Below are 18,268 nucleotides of genomic sequence, written 5' to 3'. Positions count from 1 at the left end.
ACATTTTGAAAGCTTCAACATTACCTTTGTCTCTTTTGTCCCGGATTGATTGTGCCCCTCTGACAAAACAACTGGCCCCCTCAGTGAAATTGGTCTAGAACCGCCACTGCATATACGTAGGGAATGGAGATGGACAGGGATGAAGAACCCTCGTAGATAAACTGATGGACTGATGTGTTGAGCTGATGTGTGTAAACGGGAGCCAGGAGTCTGAGTGAGTCATCACAGAAAGACCGACAAAACAAAATGACTGACAGTATCATCCAAATACAATATTTGTCTGTTCACAATAAACCATAATTTTTTTTACAATTTGTAAAACTTTAACAGATGTTAAGCTTAAACACAATCATTAACGATGAGATCCATGACAGCCCATTTAGAGAAATGTTGCACTAATTTTGCACAAAGCTGACACTGAAAATGATGTGGAGATAAAATGAAGACTCTGATGATATTGAAATTCCTCAACTTCTCTTTTGATGTTGATTTCATAAGTTTCTACTTCCGTCTTGACCTGAAAGATAAATAACCTAATATTTCTTAAAAATGTTCTTGGGCAATGACATGTCAGGGTTGTTGATGATTTGATAGTCATGAGTGTATCTACAAGTCATGTTAGAAAAAATACAACACAATAGTGTTTTACACCCCGTCCAGCATTCTATTTTATTTGGGAGTCACTGTGTCCCTGTAAATGTCCCTTTTTTGCAAAACCAACTTTATTTTTGATGAAATATGTCCCCACAACAAAAGTGTTTTTGTTTTTATGTTGCTTTCCTGTCCATTTTGCATGTCAGACTGTTGAACTTTGCATTAATTTCCTAATGTGGCTAGACTAGAGTGAATTGTAGGCCCACATGCTGACTGCAGCAATGTTGAAACAGTAATATTGAGGGATGGAAGAGACATCAGCAGTGTGTGTAAAGTCAATCTGACACTAATGCAACCGTTTTGATTCACATATACAATTAGCATTACTGCAATAGTATTAGTGAAAATTCTGCAGCTCTGTTGAAGTTCCAGTGCAAAATAAACATAGATACTGTCAAAAGCCCTGGGTCTGTTCTGTTGTCGTCATGTAGTTTCACATTGCATTACAAACAAACAACAACAACAAAAAAGTTTTTTCACCGGGAACACAAGTTACATTCAAATGAAATGCTCTGTGTAATCAAATTATTTCCTCCTTACTAGATGAAAAATAATTTATCAGTGTTTGCAATGTTTGTATCAACCCCACTAGAACAATGTGTTCCCAGATTGCAGGGTTACTTGTGGTTCCAAAAGTAATATTGGAGCTAGATCCTTTAGCCATCAAGTTCCTCTCCTGTGGAGTCAGGTCCCAGTTTGGATTCGGGAGGCAGACACCATCTCCACATTTAGGAGGAGCCTTAAATAAAACTGATAATAACTGCTTTTAAGTTCACTTAATATCCAATTCTCTTCTGTCTTCCAGGAGAACCAGTGGTTCTGGATTGATGGTACACCTTTTAACTACTTGAACTGGTGTGCTGGAGAGCCTAATAATCTGGGCGGCAGGCAGAATTCTTTGAAAATTAATCATGGAGGTAAAACAACATAGTGGTTTGTGTAGAAGTGATGTGAATTATTCCAAGTGATGAAAGCTAATTTTACAATTAAAATTCCATATAACTTACAGCTCAGATATATAACATTCTGTGTCCCTAGTAAGCAATGTCTTTGTGAATCAGATTTCCATTCATCCATCCATCGTCAACCGCTTATCCTGCGTACAGGGTCGGGTGAAAACATTCATTTTCTCTGTTTTTTTGGTACCTGCAGATCAAAAGTGCTGGGATGACTGTTAGTGCGAGTTTCGAAGACCGTCTGTCTGTGCCAAGAAGATCTGATGATTCCTGTGCTGTAACAGAGTCACGAAGGCTTCCGTCTTTCTACCAACAGTTTCACATTTTAGCTGAACTCTCTATATCTCATTTCATATCTCCATTGCTGTGACTCCACTTAAAGAACAAAGTGACATAACTGGAGCTGGATTGCCTCTTAGGCCTTGTGCCTTTAAGAAGAGCAGACTGAATGTGTTATGAACTTTCTTTTAGAACATTCTTCCATACAATATAATCTGTAAAATGATACTTTTTACAAGAATAAAAGGCTCTAGCACTGGAACAAGCCTGTCATAAATCTTATATTACAGCCTGGGGATATATATATATATATATATAAAGGGGCTCTCACGATTATACTGAATAATATTGTGTTCCTACTCAGTGAAGTATTCCTTCCCACAATGTCCCTGTCACTCTGTGTTCTCTGAAACTAAAACTGGAGCTCCTGTTAAACTGAGGAACAGATTTAGAACAATTAAATGTTAAATATTTAATCACACTATTCCTTCCCAGTGTCCCTGTCACTCAGGATAATCCACAGGCCAGAAAAGGGGTTTTGGATGTTCAATGAGGAAAACTAGGACAGCACCTGCCACAGGTCACTGGGCCAGGTTACCTGACTAATCATGCACATGCAGAGGGGGGTGCCATGGGTGCTTGAGCACCTGCCCTTTTGCCCTTTGATGCCCAAAGTGCCCTTTTATCAATGCGAAATTTACTTTATTTATTTATTTTTAAATTTGTAAAGGCCCCTTTGTGAAGGTCTGCCCAATCAAACTATTAGTAAAATGAACGAATAATAATTTTGCATTAAATAAAATGACCCATCCTTTCACCTGATTACCTCATCCGTGACGAGCCCTCCCGTTCACACACCGTTAGTGATTCAGCAGCTCTGACCACAGGACACCTGCGATTACGCCGGTAAGAGGGGTTTGCCGCAGTGTGCTCGTTGTGGGTTGTTCAGCTCCAATCGGTTGTTGGGTGTATTTTACAAGAAAGACAAAAGTAGAAGTAACGTTAGCTGCCGGCTAACACTGTGCCCACAGCTAACGTTACTTCTACGCACAGATAATCAAAGGTGCTCTGTTCACTTCGTTCTTGCTGTTGAGAAAAGTTTCACGGTATTTTTTTTAATGTAAATTGACAAAAAATCTTTCACTTACACTAGGATTATTACAGTAACTTAATAAAAAACGTAGTGTGACTTAAAACAATTATAACAACATTGGTAAAACCGGTTCATACTGATACTTACTCCTACGACTTACAGCTTACTTATCAGCCCTTTCTTTAAATGATCATTTAATTCAGAAAAGTACTGGAATAGATTTAGCCTACATTTGAACTGTGTTTACAACAGCAAACCTACTATCTAAAACTAAATAACTGTAAATAGGCTACATGTAATAATGTCAGCGTCAATGTAAAATAAATAATATTCCTGGCATCAAAGTAAAGAGTGAAGAAGAAGGCCCTTTTAGATTTCAGGTAAAAGGTATGAATTGTTAATGTAGCGAGCATTCGGGGTGGTGAGTTTACATACAAAGCCGCGACTTCCTGTCGGGCGGCGCAAAGGCCTTCACGTTGCCTTCGCGTGAGTTGAAAATTTCCAACTCCAGTGAATTTTCGCAGGTTTTAATGACCTTTTCGCGTTGTGTGTGAACAGTGTGCAGTGAATGTACTTACGCGAGGAAAGCTTCCTGAGGATTAAATTTGTGTTTGGTCTGAAAGCACCATAAGGGGACTTAACACTTAGGGACTCTAACCCTTCTTTAGCACTGTAAAAAAAAATAACAAACAGACAAAAAGATTTTTTCTGTTTTTTCAACATTACATGTAAATACCATGAAAATACAGAAAAAATAATTTTATTAAAAACATTAACCATAGTTGTAACCTCGTAACAGTCAGCCTTGGCAGCAGCTGCAGCAATCTTTACATCTTGTCACGGTCACATATTTGTTTAATCAGCTAATATATCGCCTATGTTTGTTTAACATATCTCTAGTCACAGATCACCTCCAGTAGTATCAGCAGCAACAACAACAGCAACAGCAACAGCAGCAGCAACATCCCCAGCAACCCCTCAACAGCAACTGTTCCCTGTAAGTTATGTCAGCCCACAGTGTTTCTTTTTCAAAACTGCATCAGCATCTGTGTACGCGTATCAGCAAGGGATGCATCACAATATATTTCTGTATCGATATTTGGAGAAGAGCCCTATTTAAATCCTTGTTCTGTGTGCCCCTTTTATACTTTGAGCGCCTGCCCTTCCAGAGGTCTCTGCACGGCCCTCTGACTAATACTCTGTTGGTCTGGTACTCTGTTGTTAGTCTTGAGTGATGTTATGTTATGAACATTTGGCCAAGCATTATATAAGAAGTATGTAGGCCTATTTGATACATGCACCACTGCTACTATGCAGATGTAAAACTTCTTCTGATTGAGCTTGTGAATGCTTCTTTTATTCTTAACCGTACTGTGCACTATAAGCAGTGGGCTATGGATGCTGTTTGGGCTGAGATAGAGTGAGAGAGAGAGAGAGAGAGACCAAAACTTAAACCCGTGCTCATTGTCTGTATCTGGACAAAATTTGAAAGAGAGGTTGAGTAATTATTTCATCAGTTATCAAATGTGTCTCTGCGACATCACTTTTAGTCAGTTTACTTAATGTCAAATCATCATTATCAAACAACCATGTCACTATTTGATTCTGGTGGATTCAATTGTTAATTTGTTCAATACAGTTACTCAGCACTTGAATGGGATCATAGTCCCCTGTTGATATGGTTTGTGTGTCATCTGAATAATTATGGTAACATATTTTGTTGTTTTTCATAATCTGAGCCAGTGGAAGCATGTAAATGTTAAACAGAAGAGGCCCCAGAATGGAGCCTTGGGGACTCCACAAGTCATTTTTCTTAGCTCATGTGTAATTACCTATAGACACAAAGTAGTCCCTGTCCTTTAAGTAGGATTCAAACCAGTTTAGAACTGTGCCAGGAAGTCCCACCCAGTTTTCAGGTCTGTCGAGTAATATGTTGTGGTCGACTGTGTCGAAAGCAGCACTGAGATCCAATAATACCAAGACTGAACTTTTGCCACTGTCAGTGTTTAAATGGATGTCACTGAAGACCTTAACAAGAGCTGTCTCAGTGCTGTGGTGTGGTCGAAATCCTGACTGCAAGACATCGTAACAGTTATTTAGTGCCAAGAAAGCACTAAGTAGTTGAGAAACAGCTTTTTCAATGATTTTACTTAAGTAGCCTATTTTTTGGTCCACAGATCCATTTGTATGTATAGATCATTAGTTTGTGTGACTGTAGTGTATAACTTTGGTTGTGTTTGGCTGTTTAGAGTCTCTTTTCCACTGCACAGTACCTGCTCGACTCAACTCGCCTTTATTTGGTTTTCCATTGTGGAAAAGTTGTACCTGTACCTGCTTCCAAGTACTTTGTTTTTGTATCACCTCCATCGAGGTTCCAAGTGAGCTGAGGCAATACTAAAATGTGACGTGAAAACACGGCAGAATACTGATTGATCAGAGAGAATTGTCACTATTTACGGCATCATCATTGTGCGTGCCAGACAACAGAAAGTTTTACATTTTACAGTTTTCGCATGTAATTTCCTCACTAAATCCACTTCGGAGAAGTTTTGAGGTGAGAAATCAACTGTGTAGATTTTGAATATTGACAGTTTTACCAGAAGTGATGGCGGAACAAAAATGTGCTTGAAAGTTGACTCCATAATAAGTGGAATCAATCATTAACAACACAGGTGATACCAAAATAGCTTTACTTGCTACAGAACCCTTTTTTGTTTATGCCACCACATGAATCATATTATTCCAACTTTGGGTCTGTTCAACATCCGTGCCCCTCCAGCAGTGGTACTGTGGCCCTCCAGGGGGGCCCAAGCCCCAGTTTGAGAACCACTGATACAAGGCAACAGGCAATAGTTTAGTTTTATTACATTTTTTATTTTTTATTTGTCAGGCAGCAAGTACAAAACATGTATTTAATACAAAGAGAAGAGATGTATGTGTTAAAATGTTTCAGGTCTAGCTCCTATAGCTACTTCTCATCTGCAGGCCCTGGGCACAGAGCCGATGTTATGTTTCTCTTATGTCACCTGTGTATGCTACCTATCGATGTGCTACTTGGCAGTTCTTTGCATGGCTAATGGTTTCAATCTGGCCTTCCGATACTTCCTGCTGATGAGTGGTTTGCATCTTGTGGTGTGGCCTCTATATTTCTGCTCTCTGAGTCTTCTTCCAACAGTGCATTTTGAAACATTCACCCCTGCACTGTGGAGGTTGTTGGTGATGTCACTTACTGATGTTTTGGTAGTTTTAACGATATTTCTGTCATCAACTACTGTTGTTTTCCTTGGCCGACCTGTTCAACGTCTGTTGCTCAGTACACCAGTAGTTTCTGTCTTTTTCAGGACATTCCACATTGTTGTGCTTGCTATGCCCAATGTTTGTCCAGAGGCTCTGGTCGATTTTCTTTCTTTTCTCACCTTGACATTTGCTTGCTTTTCTCCCATAGACAGCTCTCTGGTCTTCATGTTGGTTTATCCTCTTTAACAGGAAATGCAGTCTTTATAGGTTTGAACCAAGGATGAAAACTTAGACTAGTCATGCAGAGCTGTTTAATGTTTGGACAATCAACCTAAAAGTCATCACCTGGGCAACAAGAATCTTCAACATCAAACGTCACATGTTCCAATACATACATTCAAACAAAGGGTGATGTGTCCTGTGTTCACAACACAAGATGTGAATACCAGGAAATAAAATCTGAAATTCTGAACCCCTGTCTCATACCCAAATGTCTTCAGTGAACAACAAAAACAAAGGAATTTGCCTTACTGTTCCAATACTTCTAGAGGGGACTGTATAGAAATTAGACTGAAATGAATCTATGTCAATTTGTTTTTTTTCATTTATTTACATAGAGTTCATTTTATTGAGCTTTAACACCCTGCGCACTAACAAAGTTACACACATCTGCTCCCCAATCCTGTTGTCCTCTGAAGAGCTCAACAGAATAGAGACAATTGCCACGTGGATTGTATGCAGATGCCATAATCCATTTATTCATACTGTGTAGTCATAATGAGTTGCTGTGCTTTTCTTGACTGATCAAAGTACTTTACATCTAGGATGAGTTTAATCTCAACACATTTTTGGTGCTTAACTCTGGGTTGAGCGCTGGGTTGTGTGACAAGCAAAACTCAGGTGCCAAAAAAATTTAGAAGACAAAAATGTCGGCACAAGAGGCACCTAAATGTGCCTAATTAACCAACCCCTTCATTGGTACAAAGGTGCTGTGGCAGGCGCAGATGAGGCAGGACCCAGCACAGGCACTAAGTAGTAAGTAATGCATTTATTATAACCTGAGCTTGTTTATATACGCAGTTATGTGTAGGCATATAGGCTATATTTTATTTATTATGAACAACAGTTGAAGGATGAAGGAACAGGAGAAACAGAAGGATAAGTCAGAACCAGAAACAGTGAACAGAGCTGGGTAGGCAATTTTCCATAGAAAGAATTAGAGAATTGATTACGGTTAGTTAGTTAGTTCTTCTTCATGCATATGTAGCTGTGTAATCAGTACAAGCAGAGTCAGGGTCCAGCACAGAGGAGCTGACCCAGGAATAGGCCTATTCAGAGCTGAACATGAGGGATTTGATTTTTATGCACACACATATATACTGCTCTATTCGATCTGTTGTCACTCCCTGACTCATCACATATGGATGCTTGGTCAAGTGGTCGGTGTCACTTTGTAACGCACTGGGGATCCCTATAGTGTCATAGTACAATGCAGTGGAGGAAGCCCTGTAGCGTCAGTTTTTCACAATATGATATTTAATAGAAAAGACTGAGTAAGGTGGTGGTTGGATGAAGGGCCAGAACCCCGACTTTGAACCAGGAGGCCGCGGTTTGTGTCTTGTGTGAAACAAAAAGTCAACATTAAATATTTTTATTTAAGGTGGCAAGTTACATAAATTGACGTTAGTTAACTTACATGTTAACTGACATACATTAAGTCAACCCAAATCATGAACTTTTCCTAACCTTAACCAAGTAGTTGTGCTGCCTAAACCCAACCAAGTACTTTTTGTGCCTAAACTTAACCAAGTTGCAACGTTTCACGATGTTTTGAAAACGCTACCCGAGTGACTATTCTGCACTTTTTCAAGTTCATTATGAACCTGAATATAGGAGCTTTTGGTAGGTCACAAGTTACAGTTGAAGTCAATTTTTTTTCCCTCCATACTTGATAAAAAATTTATTCATTTTTGCAGTGTTTGTATCTGTTGCCATAAGTACACATTTGAAATGATACTGGAGTGCCCTTCATACAGGCCAGCACATCACTACAGTCACCTGCAAAGGGATGTTTCCTGTCAGACTGACCCAATAAATCTCAGGAGTTTCTGTGAGCTCATAGCTAGTTTTTCTACAATGACAGAGTTGTGATCCTTAAAAATGTTTCTTTATCTGAACAGAAGGACATTAGTCCTTTGTTCAGTTGACATTTTATGATAAAGGTTTGCAGCATTGATGCTATCCCCTCTTCTGTCAGTGAAATACAAATCAACTTTAAAAGTGTCCAACAAAATGACTGAGGTTCTGTCTTTAGATTGTTTACTGACTGCTGAACAGTGAAGTTAAACCCTTAAATACATCAGATTTAAAAGAAACTCACAGACCAGCTTGTTTCAATGCTGAAGTGGGTCAAGTTGAGTCTCCAGACAAAGTTTACAAAACACAGTGAAGAAATATGTATTCATCTTCTTGAATTATTGCCACTTCCCCACCTTCATCCTTTGATTCTGAAAGAGCAGAACAGTTAAACACACCAGTTAGTGATTATATCCATCATGTTGCTGTGTATAGACAGTTTGTCTTTTCCCTCACAAACAACACACATGTTGTAAACAGAAACTCTCACCAGCAGCTCTGGTCAGCGCGATCACGGCACAAAGAAGTGCAGACAGAATCAGCGTCGTCATGGTGGAGGTGATTCTGATTTAAAAGTTGATGATTATCTTCAACAAAGAGAGAGACGTGTTAGTAATACTTCAGAAACAGATGTAGTGACTGCTGTCCTCCTACATATGACTAACTATTATATGTGGGCTTAGACAAGTCATCCATTCAACGCCTTCAGTTAGTCCAAAATGCTGCTGCCCGCCTCTTGACAGGAAAGAAAAAGAGGGACCACATCACACTTCTCTTGCGCTCCATCCACTGGCATCCTGTTCATTACAGGATTGATTTTAAAATCTTACTTTTAAATGTCTTAATGGATTGGCGCTGCTTTACTTAATGGAGCTTCTTTGCGTTCACTCCAACTAGAGTGCTGAGCTCTACCAATCTCCTCCTCCTGGATGTACCCAGAAGCAGACTTAAAACCAGAGGCAATGGAGCCTTTGGTGTAGCTACCCCTAACCTGCCAATCCATTATCAGAACCACAACAACTCTTAAAAACACAACTCTTTTCTTTGGCATTTCCTTTGAGTTAAGTTAGTTATTATCCCTGGCAATTTTAATATCACTATAAATCATAAACTGTATGTTATAATCTTGTATTGCAGTACTTTAATGGTGCATTTACTTTTTTATTGATTTATGTTTAACCTGTAAAGCACCTTGGTCATCCTTGGTTATTTTAAGTGTCCTATATAAATAAAATTGATATGACAGAGAACAAAATAGAAATTTAGTGATTGAGAGAGAAATGTGAAGCAAACCTGCTGGAGGATTGTCTTCTCTTCTTCTCAGTGTCACCCTGAGTAGATGCTGAGAAAGACCAAGACCCGCTCTTACATACAGTAAGCTGACCAAGAGGAAGAGGAACAGCATCTGTCATTGCAGCAGTCTGTCTGTTTACGTTAAAGTAACAAACCCTCTACTGGCTGTAAAAATTATGAGGAAGTCATGTGACCGTGATAGAGTGACAAAGTTCGCATAGGGAGGAAGTCAGATCTCCTGAGCAACTTGATGTCAAACTTTTATTTCCAAGGTCAAGAAGGAACATTCAACCATAAAATGTGACTTTTGATAACAATGAATTCTATACTTTTGCATCTTCAAAGCCTCCGAGCCATGTCAGTGGATTCCCATAATTTTTATCTGCTATCAGCCTTTGAATCCCGTGATACTCCTCAGCTCTACGTACGGATGCAAGGTGTGCACCTAAGGACAGACAGTTTCTCTACAGTGGAGACAAACACACAAAGATGGGGTAGAAAAACAACATAAGAGGACACCAAAGTGAGAGGAAGATGCAAAGTTACCAAGTGGCAAGTCCATACAAACAGAACAAACTCAACGTAGAAGCACTTTGCATCAAACCCTATCTCCTACCTCAACTTGAGCCCAAGTCATGGTTCGTGGAACGAAGAGGTAACAGCGACCGCTGATCTTAGTCCAACCACTGGGACAACATGTTGACCTCTCCAAGATATGATGCTCTCCTGATCAAGACAAAAGAAGAGAAGTGGGTCAAGTTGAGTCTCCAGACAAAGTTTACAAAACACAGTGAAGAAATATGTATTCACCTTCTTTGATTCTGAAAGAGCAGAACAGTTAAACACACCAGTTAGTGATTATGTCTGCCAAACCTGCCAATCCATTATCAGAACCACAACAACTCTTAAAAACACATCTTTTCTTTGGCATTTCCTTTTTAATCTTTTAAGCACCTTGGTCATCCTTGGTTATTTTAAGTGTCCTATATAAAATATAATTGATATTTATATGACGGAGAACAAAATAGAAATTTAGTGATTGAGAGAGAAAAGTGAAGCAAACCTGCTGGAGGATTATCTTCTTCTTCTCAGTGTCAGCCTGAGTGTAGATGCTGAGAAAGACCAAGACCCGCTCTTACAGTAAGCTGACCATCTATCAGTCACAAAGTATGTTTACATAAGTACATACATCATACATACTCCGCCTTAGTTGATGGTAGATTATAAAAGAGATGCATACATAATTAACCATTATCAGATTTACAGCCGTTCAGTTGGCATCAGCTGTCCCCCTATTAAAGACTAATCTTTCTTTCAAGGCAGTGAGACGGTGTAACACGACAGTCTGCCATCTGCAAGCTATAGTTAGAAATTAAATCAATGATCATAGCTGAATGTTTCATGTTTTTTCTTCTTGAAATATGGCAACTTTTTTCACTTCTACAAAACTAAATGGAAAAAAAACATATACACCCATAATGGGTTATTTCTGACCCAACTTCTGGGTTAAATACCTGACCCAAATGTTGGGTTAAAAAAACCCAACATTGTATTTAATATAACCCAACTTCTGAATCAAAAGAACAACCCCAATATCTGGGCTGAAATAGTATGAGTATGCCTTATTTCAGAAAATAAAACTTTGTCTTACATTATATCTGTCACGGTGTGGTGCAGGCAGTAGAAGAAGAGGAGGAGGAGGAGGAGGAGGAGGAGGAGGAGGAGGAGGAGGAGGAGGAGGAGGAGGAGGAGGAGGAGGAGGAGTCCAAAGTTACAGCTCCAAAAGGTACAGAGAGGCAGGTTGTACACACACTAAACAAGACTGCAAAGTAGAACGGCCAAAGACTGACTGAACTGAAGGAACTAAATACTAACAAAGATGAACATTGATTAACAGAACACAGGTGGAACAGATGATGATGATAGTAATTAACTAAACACAGGTGATGCAAATTAACTAAATGATAGAAACCATGGAAACAGATGGCTGGAAAACAGAACAAAGGAAGACATGTGACTGTGACAATATTACACACTTCAAGCACTTTTACTTTTACATTTTTATTGCATTAAATTACATTAAACTCTATAAAAAAAAAAGAAAAATAAACAACTGTCCAACATTCAATAACTGGATTAAACTTGAGGCTTAAAGTTTTCAAACATTGGTTGTGTCATATCATGTGTGACTTTACACGGACTTTAAGCTAGTTAGATGTACATGGCAACCACAGAATTACCATGGCTAACGCTAGTCTCAATGTAGCAACTAAGCCATGTTAATTTTTTCAGAAAATGGTGCTAAACTAGCAACGGGGACATGGACACAGAAAAGTTTATGTTACATCAACACTGAAAATACTCGCTTACCTTGTATACACCCCGAAGTTGCACCAAAGAAGCACAGGCCAAAACGAATCGAGTGCGAAGCAAAGGTTATTTTAAACAACTGTTGTAAGAAAATTCCAGAACAACTGCGGGGTGGTTGCTATACATTCATGCCAATAAAGTTAATCTGAATTTGAGAGAGAGAAAGCCAAAACATGGGTTACTCTTTGAAAAATAAACCAGAAACCCAAACAACACAGGAATTGGGTCAAAATATTAGCCCTATAACCCAGAAAATGGTTAATCTCTGAACAAATAACCCATAATTTTAACCCAACACAACTAACCCAGAAAATGGGTTGAAGAAATAACCCAGGAGTTTTTAGTGTCTAGACCTACCTTCAGCATACAGAAGAACAATGAGTACTGTCCTAGAAGTGATGGTACAGCTCCCACAGAACCTGAAGACTTGCACAAAAGCTACTTTGTGCAAGTCCAAGCCAAGTGTCAAGTTTTTTTTTAATAATAAGTGTTCCATCCGCTGTGCAACATGGTTATTTCTAGAGAATACGCTTTGGTGTCCAGTTTCTGTTCAATACAATTATTTTACTTTTGTTTTCATCTACACAAACGTATCAGTAAGGTCACTTTAAATGATCATACTTGCTTGCTGCCTAGTCTGTTGTTTTTGCCTGTATCTGTTGTTACCTTAATATGGACATGTACCCAACAAAACAACAAGCATTGATGTGAAGGGTCTGCATATGATCTGCCTTCTCTAATAGCTCAGGCAGCCAATTCAATATTATTTATCAAGCATCTATGAACGATATCTTTACAGCATAAAGAATTGGTGGCAATTACCTGGGAGCTGCCTATTGTTGAATGAAGTCTACAAGCGCACCGGTAAAAGCTCTCCTGTTCAACACAGCTTGGATGCTCATTTCAGTTAAAAATAAATATTAATACAATTATTAATATTTAAAATTATTAATTATAATTAATAAATACGGGGCACCACCCTGGAATCAGGGACTAATAACCAAATATGAGCCAAGTATGAACAATGAACAATAACTTTAGCAAGTAAATCACTGTTAACTATTCTAAGCAAAAATGAAATAAAGTCAATAAACAAAATCATACAAAAACATACAACAATCCAGCAAGCATGTGTGTGTGTGTGTCTGTGTGGGCGTGTGAGAGACTAAGGAGGGGGAGAGACTAAGAGATGGGGGTGGATCTGACCACGTGGGTGGTGCCAGATCCGGTTGTGCTAGAGGCCAGCTGATTTTGGAATCAAGATGGCGGTTCAAACCATGTGATTTCAAGATCAAGATGGTGGAAAATCACTGTCCCCTGAACAAAAAAAAATGGGGACGCACTCTGATGCTAGCCTGCTGTGGGTCACAGGTCTGGTTAGATTCAGAGATCACGTGGTGTGTGCATGTGGGGTTAGTAAGCAGAAGGAGGAGAGAAAGGCACAGAGCAAAGCTATATACATACAATATACCACAAACTATCTTACAGCCACCAGCAGTGAACGATTCATTCAGCAGCGGTTGCTGCTTTGGATTAGGTAGAATGTGCAATTGTATCTGTTCTCAGACAACAGAAACAAACACCAAAAATCCTAATTACTGTTGAAAACACTCAGCTACAACATTATCAAATGAGAGGGACGGTAGTGAACTTGCATTCAGCAACCGTGTTCCCTGGCTTGATAAAAATACTGATACGTTTTCACACAGTAATAGGAATAAAGCATCACGGGCCAGCAGGTGGTACCGGACACAACAATGTGTGTTGCACGGAAAACACACAGCTATAAACGAGACACGTGGTCTTTAAATATCCCTTGGAGTTTCTTAAAAGAAATTCACCACATGAAGCTTATAAGTAAGTTACAATAACAAGGTCGACTGTAACGACGGTTGTCACAGCAACCAGGAACACTAACGAACCAGCGGTATCGATGACCCTGGCCAACGACCCCACTGAGGTTAAATAGCTGAGTTTCCCTGCCAGTCAGTCAGAACTGAAGAAGTCCTTTGGATGAGGGACGAAACGTCTTCCAGTATCTTCAACCAAGTCCAGTTGCCCTTGATTTTAACCTTCGTTGGATAATAACAAGGTTATAGAACTATCTGCTGACCAGACCTACTAAAGACTTTTACGTGTCTCTTTGATAGCGTGTAGATGCGTCAGTCCTTTTGGGAAATCGGCGGAGTTTCTCTCAGCTCGGTTCTGTCGATGCCGGTAGGTTCCACGGCACAGCTGATTCTTTGGCGGCAGCGACAGTAATCAGTGAAGTCGACATTGGTTGAGAAGGTACAACACGGAGATGATCTTCTCTCAGTTAAACACGGAGTTTATCCGTCTTCTTCTGCAGGCACGAAACGTTATCTTGTGTATAGCAGTTTCTTTAGGGATCCAAAATTGTGTTGGTAAAAATAATAGAGGTAAAAAGAAAGAAGAAAACAGAGTTGCTCGTCCAGCGAGTGAAGTCTGTATTCAGGAACAAAGAAAGTTTTAACTAGGTGTGAATTAACTGACAGGCCATTTGGGCTTTCTATTGTTCTCTGACCTCCTTTGTGTAGTCAAGCCGCATGGTGGGCTTGTAGGCCGGGGTCAGGCTTGTAGGATATCAGAAGGCCCAGTCTTTGTTCTACTAGACTGTGAGGCCCAGCAATTTAGTAACAGTATGTGTCTGGTGTCCATGTCTAGCTTTGTTCCTGTTGTGTCTTAGTCTTTCACCTGTTCACTTGCCCCCTACTCATTTGCACTGGTATTTAAGTCCTGAATTCTGTTCTGTCTTTCTTACATCCTTGTCGTCGCATGTTGAGTGTTCTGTCCTGTGTCTGTGTTTTTGGATAACCCTGCTTTTTGCCATGCTTTGGATTCTAAGCTGTGAGTTTTTGGTGACAGTGTGTGGAGCTGTAAGTGCTAAAATTGTTTCCATGACTATTCGGCTCATTGATGGTTGTGACGGGCCAAAATCATCAGCATTGCTTGTCCTGTGGATAATAAATGAAGCGTCATCTCCACCTTCAATTTAACTGAAAACGCATTACTGTGTACAGTCAGTGGTGAGATGACGTCCCTCACCAACTCGCTGACAAAATTTATGCCTTCGCGGTCAGAATTCTTCCTCTCCTCTCCGCATGTCTCTGTCTACCTGCCCTACTGGCAGCTCCTAACCACTTGAGAGACCTCTCAAGCTGTCTTAAATAACTGGGAGAGTAAGAGTGATTCTTAGCTTTGAGAAATGTGATAACTTGCTTTTATTCTTAAGTTTAAAAGTAGGAGTAAATTTCATGAATTCTCAGCACTTAGGACTAAAATGGCACTTTGAGAAGCTTGATAAATTCGTGGTTAATAAATCCCATGCCACCACTGCTCCATACTTTACTGTTTTCTGTAATAAACCAGTTCTACATGGGGGCAATAAAAATGACCCTCAGATGGCCTTGTAAAATAATGTTTTAGACACGTTTCTATAAAGTATATTTGGAGATTTAGTTAGTCAGGAAATCTAGCTCAATCATTCTATTATAGAGCAACTGCAGATAATAATAATAATAATAATCCCTATTTGTAGAGCACTTTTCAAAAACAAGTTACAAAGTGCTTTAACAAGTGTAAAGAATAATACAAAAAAACAAGATAAGAGCATGAAAACATTGAAAAGACTAAAATACAGATTAATATAAAATTAGTAAAATACAATAAAATAAAAGGGATAAAATAAAGTCAACTAATATCGGGAAAGGCTCTCCTATAAAAGTATGTTTTAAGAAGGGACATAAAAGAGTTCACTGACTCAGCCGACCTGATTTCCTCGGGCAGGCTGTTCCAGAGCCTCGGGGCCCTGACAGCAAACGCTCTGTCCCCTTTAGTTTTCAGTCCAGACTCTGGAACAGACAACAGACCTCTGCCCGAGGATCTCAAGGTACGTGCTGGTGCGTATGGGACTAAAAGGTCAGAAATATAACAAGGCAAGAGGCCATGAAGAGCTTTAAAAGTGATCAATAGAATTTTAAAGTCAATTCTAAAACATACTGGGAGCCAGTGTAATGAAGCTAAAATAGGAGTGATGTGGTCATATTTCTTTGTTCTGGTTAAAAGCCTGGCAGCTGAGTTCTGGACAGTCTGGAGTCGATCAATAAATTTTTGGGTTAAACAGGTGAAAAGGCTGTTGCAATAATCCAGGTTATCACATCCAGCCAGCATAGAAAAATATATTGAGAGAACAAACATGGGAGGCAGGAATTGGCATCATCAGTGTTACATATCGTTAGTATGACAAGTCCTTTTAATAGCAAAGGAAAAGCTACCCTGTGGGATCTCTCAGAGGCCTTAGAGGAGATAGCCGTTGGAGGGGAACAGTTTTCTTGAAGGCCCACTCTCATTCAATAGATGCTATTTGCCACACATAGCTTAGTATTAACATATGTTAGTCAGTGTTAAATAGACATGAAAGTACAAGAGATGAAATGGTCAACCTTAATGTGTTTGTCAGACATGACTGACAGGGTCACTTCACCCACGTCCTCCTGTTTGTTGTCAGGAATGGTTTCCACTGGGGTTGCAGCTGAAAATACTGTAAGAAAAGGAGTTATTAACACAATATTACATTTATGCGACTTTCAGCCAAGGTGCTTTAGGGAGTAGATGTTAATTCATTAACAGTAAGCAACGTGTCACTTTTAGAAATGTAGCCCATATGTGGGCTATGATTAAATTAACCTAATTGTTTTCCCACATTAAAAGCCTCAGGCACTGAATAAGTGGTCTTTTAAGAAATTCTCCTCACTTAAAAAATCTGATTAATTTATGTAACACACTCCAAAGTGCTCAAACATTGTTCAATGAAAAATCCATTCAAGCCATAACAACTGTTCAAAAAGTGGTCGAAAGACTATCTCAGCATTTACTAAAATAACTCACCCCCCTACATCCAGATAACAAAGGGTGAACCGGTACTAGTCTCTATAATATAAGATACTAACCCAAAATAAACACATTCATATTTTTAATTCAAAGTGCCTTAATAGGCATATACCAAACTATATGCTCATAATATTTAGCATCTCAATCACAAGTAACTGGCTTTGTTGGCAGCCAGTGTTAGATTGAGAAATCTCTTTGAACACCTCCTATCCAGCCACTATCAATGTGCAATCTTCCTAATTGCCAGTACCAAGCCGGGCTCTCCAGTTGCTGGTTCCAAGCTCAGCTTTCCTGTTGCTGGTACCAAGCCCAGAAAGGGCTTGAAAATATCTTTAGGCACTCTTAATGGCCCCCCAGGTTCCTAGCAGTCCAACAGTGTCCACTGGGTCCATACTGGCTGGTCCGTACTGTCAGGATTGGTGCTGTGAGCTCAGGCCAGTTACTGGTTTTGGAACCTAAATGCAGGACACAATGGCAGAACAGGTAGGCTACTGTCTTTTAGTATTTATTAGTGTTACATCCCATAGTGCTATGGATATCGGGACATACCATAAAACTTTGATTAATAGCCTGGGCTTTTATTTGCTAAAATCACTGAATTGACCCTGCCTTTAAATCTATACAACAATTACACTTTGGGGCTTGATGTTTCCGTTAAATTAACTGAACGATTGAATTGTGGAGAATCCAACCGATCTAACAATGTGTAGCATGATACTGACATATTAATCAAAAGTTTAAACATTTATATTTGTATTAATGACCTAAGCAGCTTAGAAGCAGCTAAAGCAGGCGACCCCATGGGGTTTACAAGGTTTTATACATCCAAAGAACAGACCAGGCGTTTAATCCAGGCCTGCGTTTATTTGTCAAAATGTGTTCCCACACCAGGCCAGTAAACGGTGTAGGCGGCTATTTGGGACTTGGTTATTAATTGAAGTTTTGAGGGAAACATAAACCAGATGTAATTGGTATTTGAAAGGATATTTATTTAAAAAAAAGGCTAATAGAGCTAACAAAAAACAAAACCAAAAACTTCTCTGACTAAAATACTTTGCACAGCACCCCTGAACCTAGTGTAACTACAGAGTGCAAGAGCAGTATCAGTTTTTGGAGGTCAGTTCCTGGCACACTTCCTCACCTTTGCACAGTTGTAACAAGGCCACATACAAGCAACAAACACTACAAGATAAAAACAGCAGGTTGAACAAACTCTGACTGTAAACATGAACTCTGGGTTGACAAACTCTGAGCAGTCAAACTCAGAGTTTTCTGTTTCAGATAGGCCGATCAGAATAAGTTCAGTCAACTCTGAGTATGTTGAACCTGCTGCCATTTC

At 39.4% G+C, this 18,268-nt stretch overlaps 1 protein-coding gene and 1 long non-coding RNA gene across 7 annotated transcripts in view; one reads left to right on the top strand and one right to left on the bottom strand.

Annotated features, from left to right (window-relative positions):
- The first annotated feature begins 1,390 nt into the window (after nucleotides 1-1,390).
- Nucleotides 1,391-2,151, top strand: LOC123980387. Its single transcript, XR_006827486.1, has 2 exons — nucleotides 1,391-1,571; nucleotides 1,807-2,151. It is a non-coding gene; the product is annotated as an uncharacterized LOC123980387 (long non-coding RNA).
- Nucleotides 2,152-7,854: 5,703 nt separating this feature from the next.
- Nucleotides 7,855-18,268, bottom strand: part of LOC123980379 (type-2 ice-structuring protein-like) — a 15,146-nt gene continuing 4,732 nt past the window's right edge. The window contains exons 1-7 of one of the 6 annotated variants that reach the window (XR_006827478.1): nucleotides 11,300-11,352; nucleotides 10,712-10,760; nucleotides 10,265-10,374; nucleotides 9,978-10,112; nucleotides 9,649-9,734; nucleotides 8,846-8,942; nucleotides 7,855-8,726 (exon numbers count right to left, since the gene is read on the bottom strand). Coding sequence is in view for 1 of the 6 variants with exons in the window: in XM_046064739.1 (XP_045920695.1) it covers nucleotide 8,726; nucleotides 8,846-8,942; nucleotides 9,649-9,697; nucleotides 9,978-10,112 (282 nt within the window). In the remaining 5 variants the exon portion in view is untranslated. Of the gene's footprint in view, nucleotides 8,727-8,845; nucleotides 8,943-9,648; nucleotides 9,735-9,977; nucleotides 10,113-10,264; nucleotides 10,375-10,711; nucleotides 10,761-11,299; nucleotides 11,359-18,268 lie in introns of those variants that run through there. The other 5 variants (XR_006827479.1, XR_006827480.1, XR_006827477.1 and 2 more) reach the window with 5 other exon arrangements.

This window comes from Micropterus dolomieu, linkage group LG12, assembly GCF_021292245.1.
Source record: "Micropterus dolomieu isolate WLL.071019.BEF.003 ecotype Adirondacks linkage group LG12, ASM2129224v1, whole genome shotgun sequence".
In the NCBI taxonomy this organism is placed as follows: domain Eukaryota; kingdom Metazoa; phylum Chordata; class Actinopteri; order Centrarchiformes; family Centrarchidae; genus Micropterus; species Micropterus dolomieu.
This window is presented reverse-complemented; position numbering and strand designations above follow the sequence as displayed.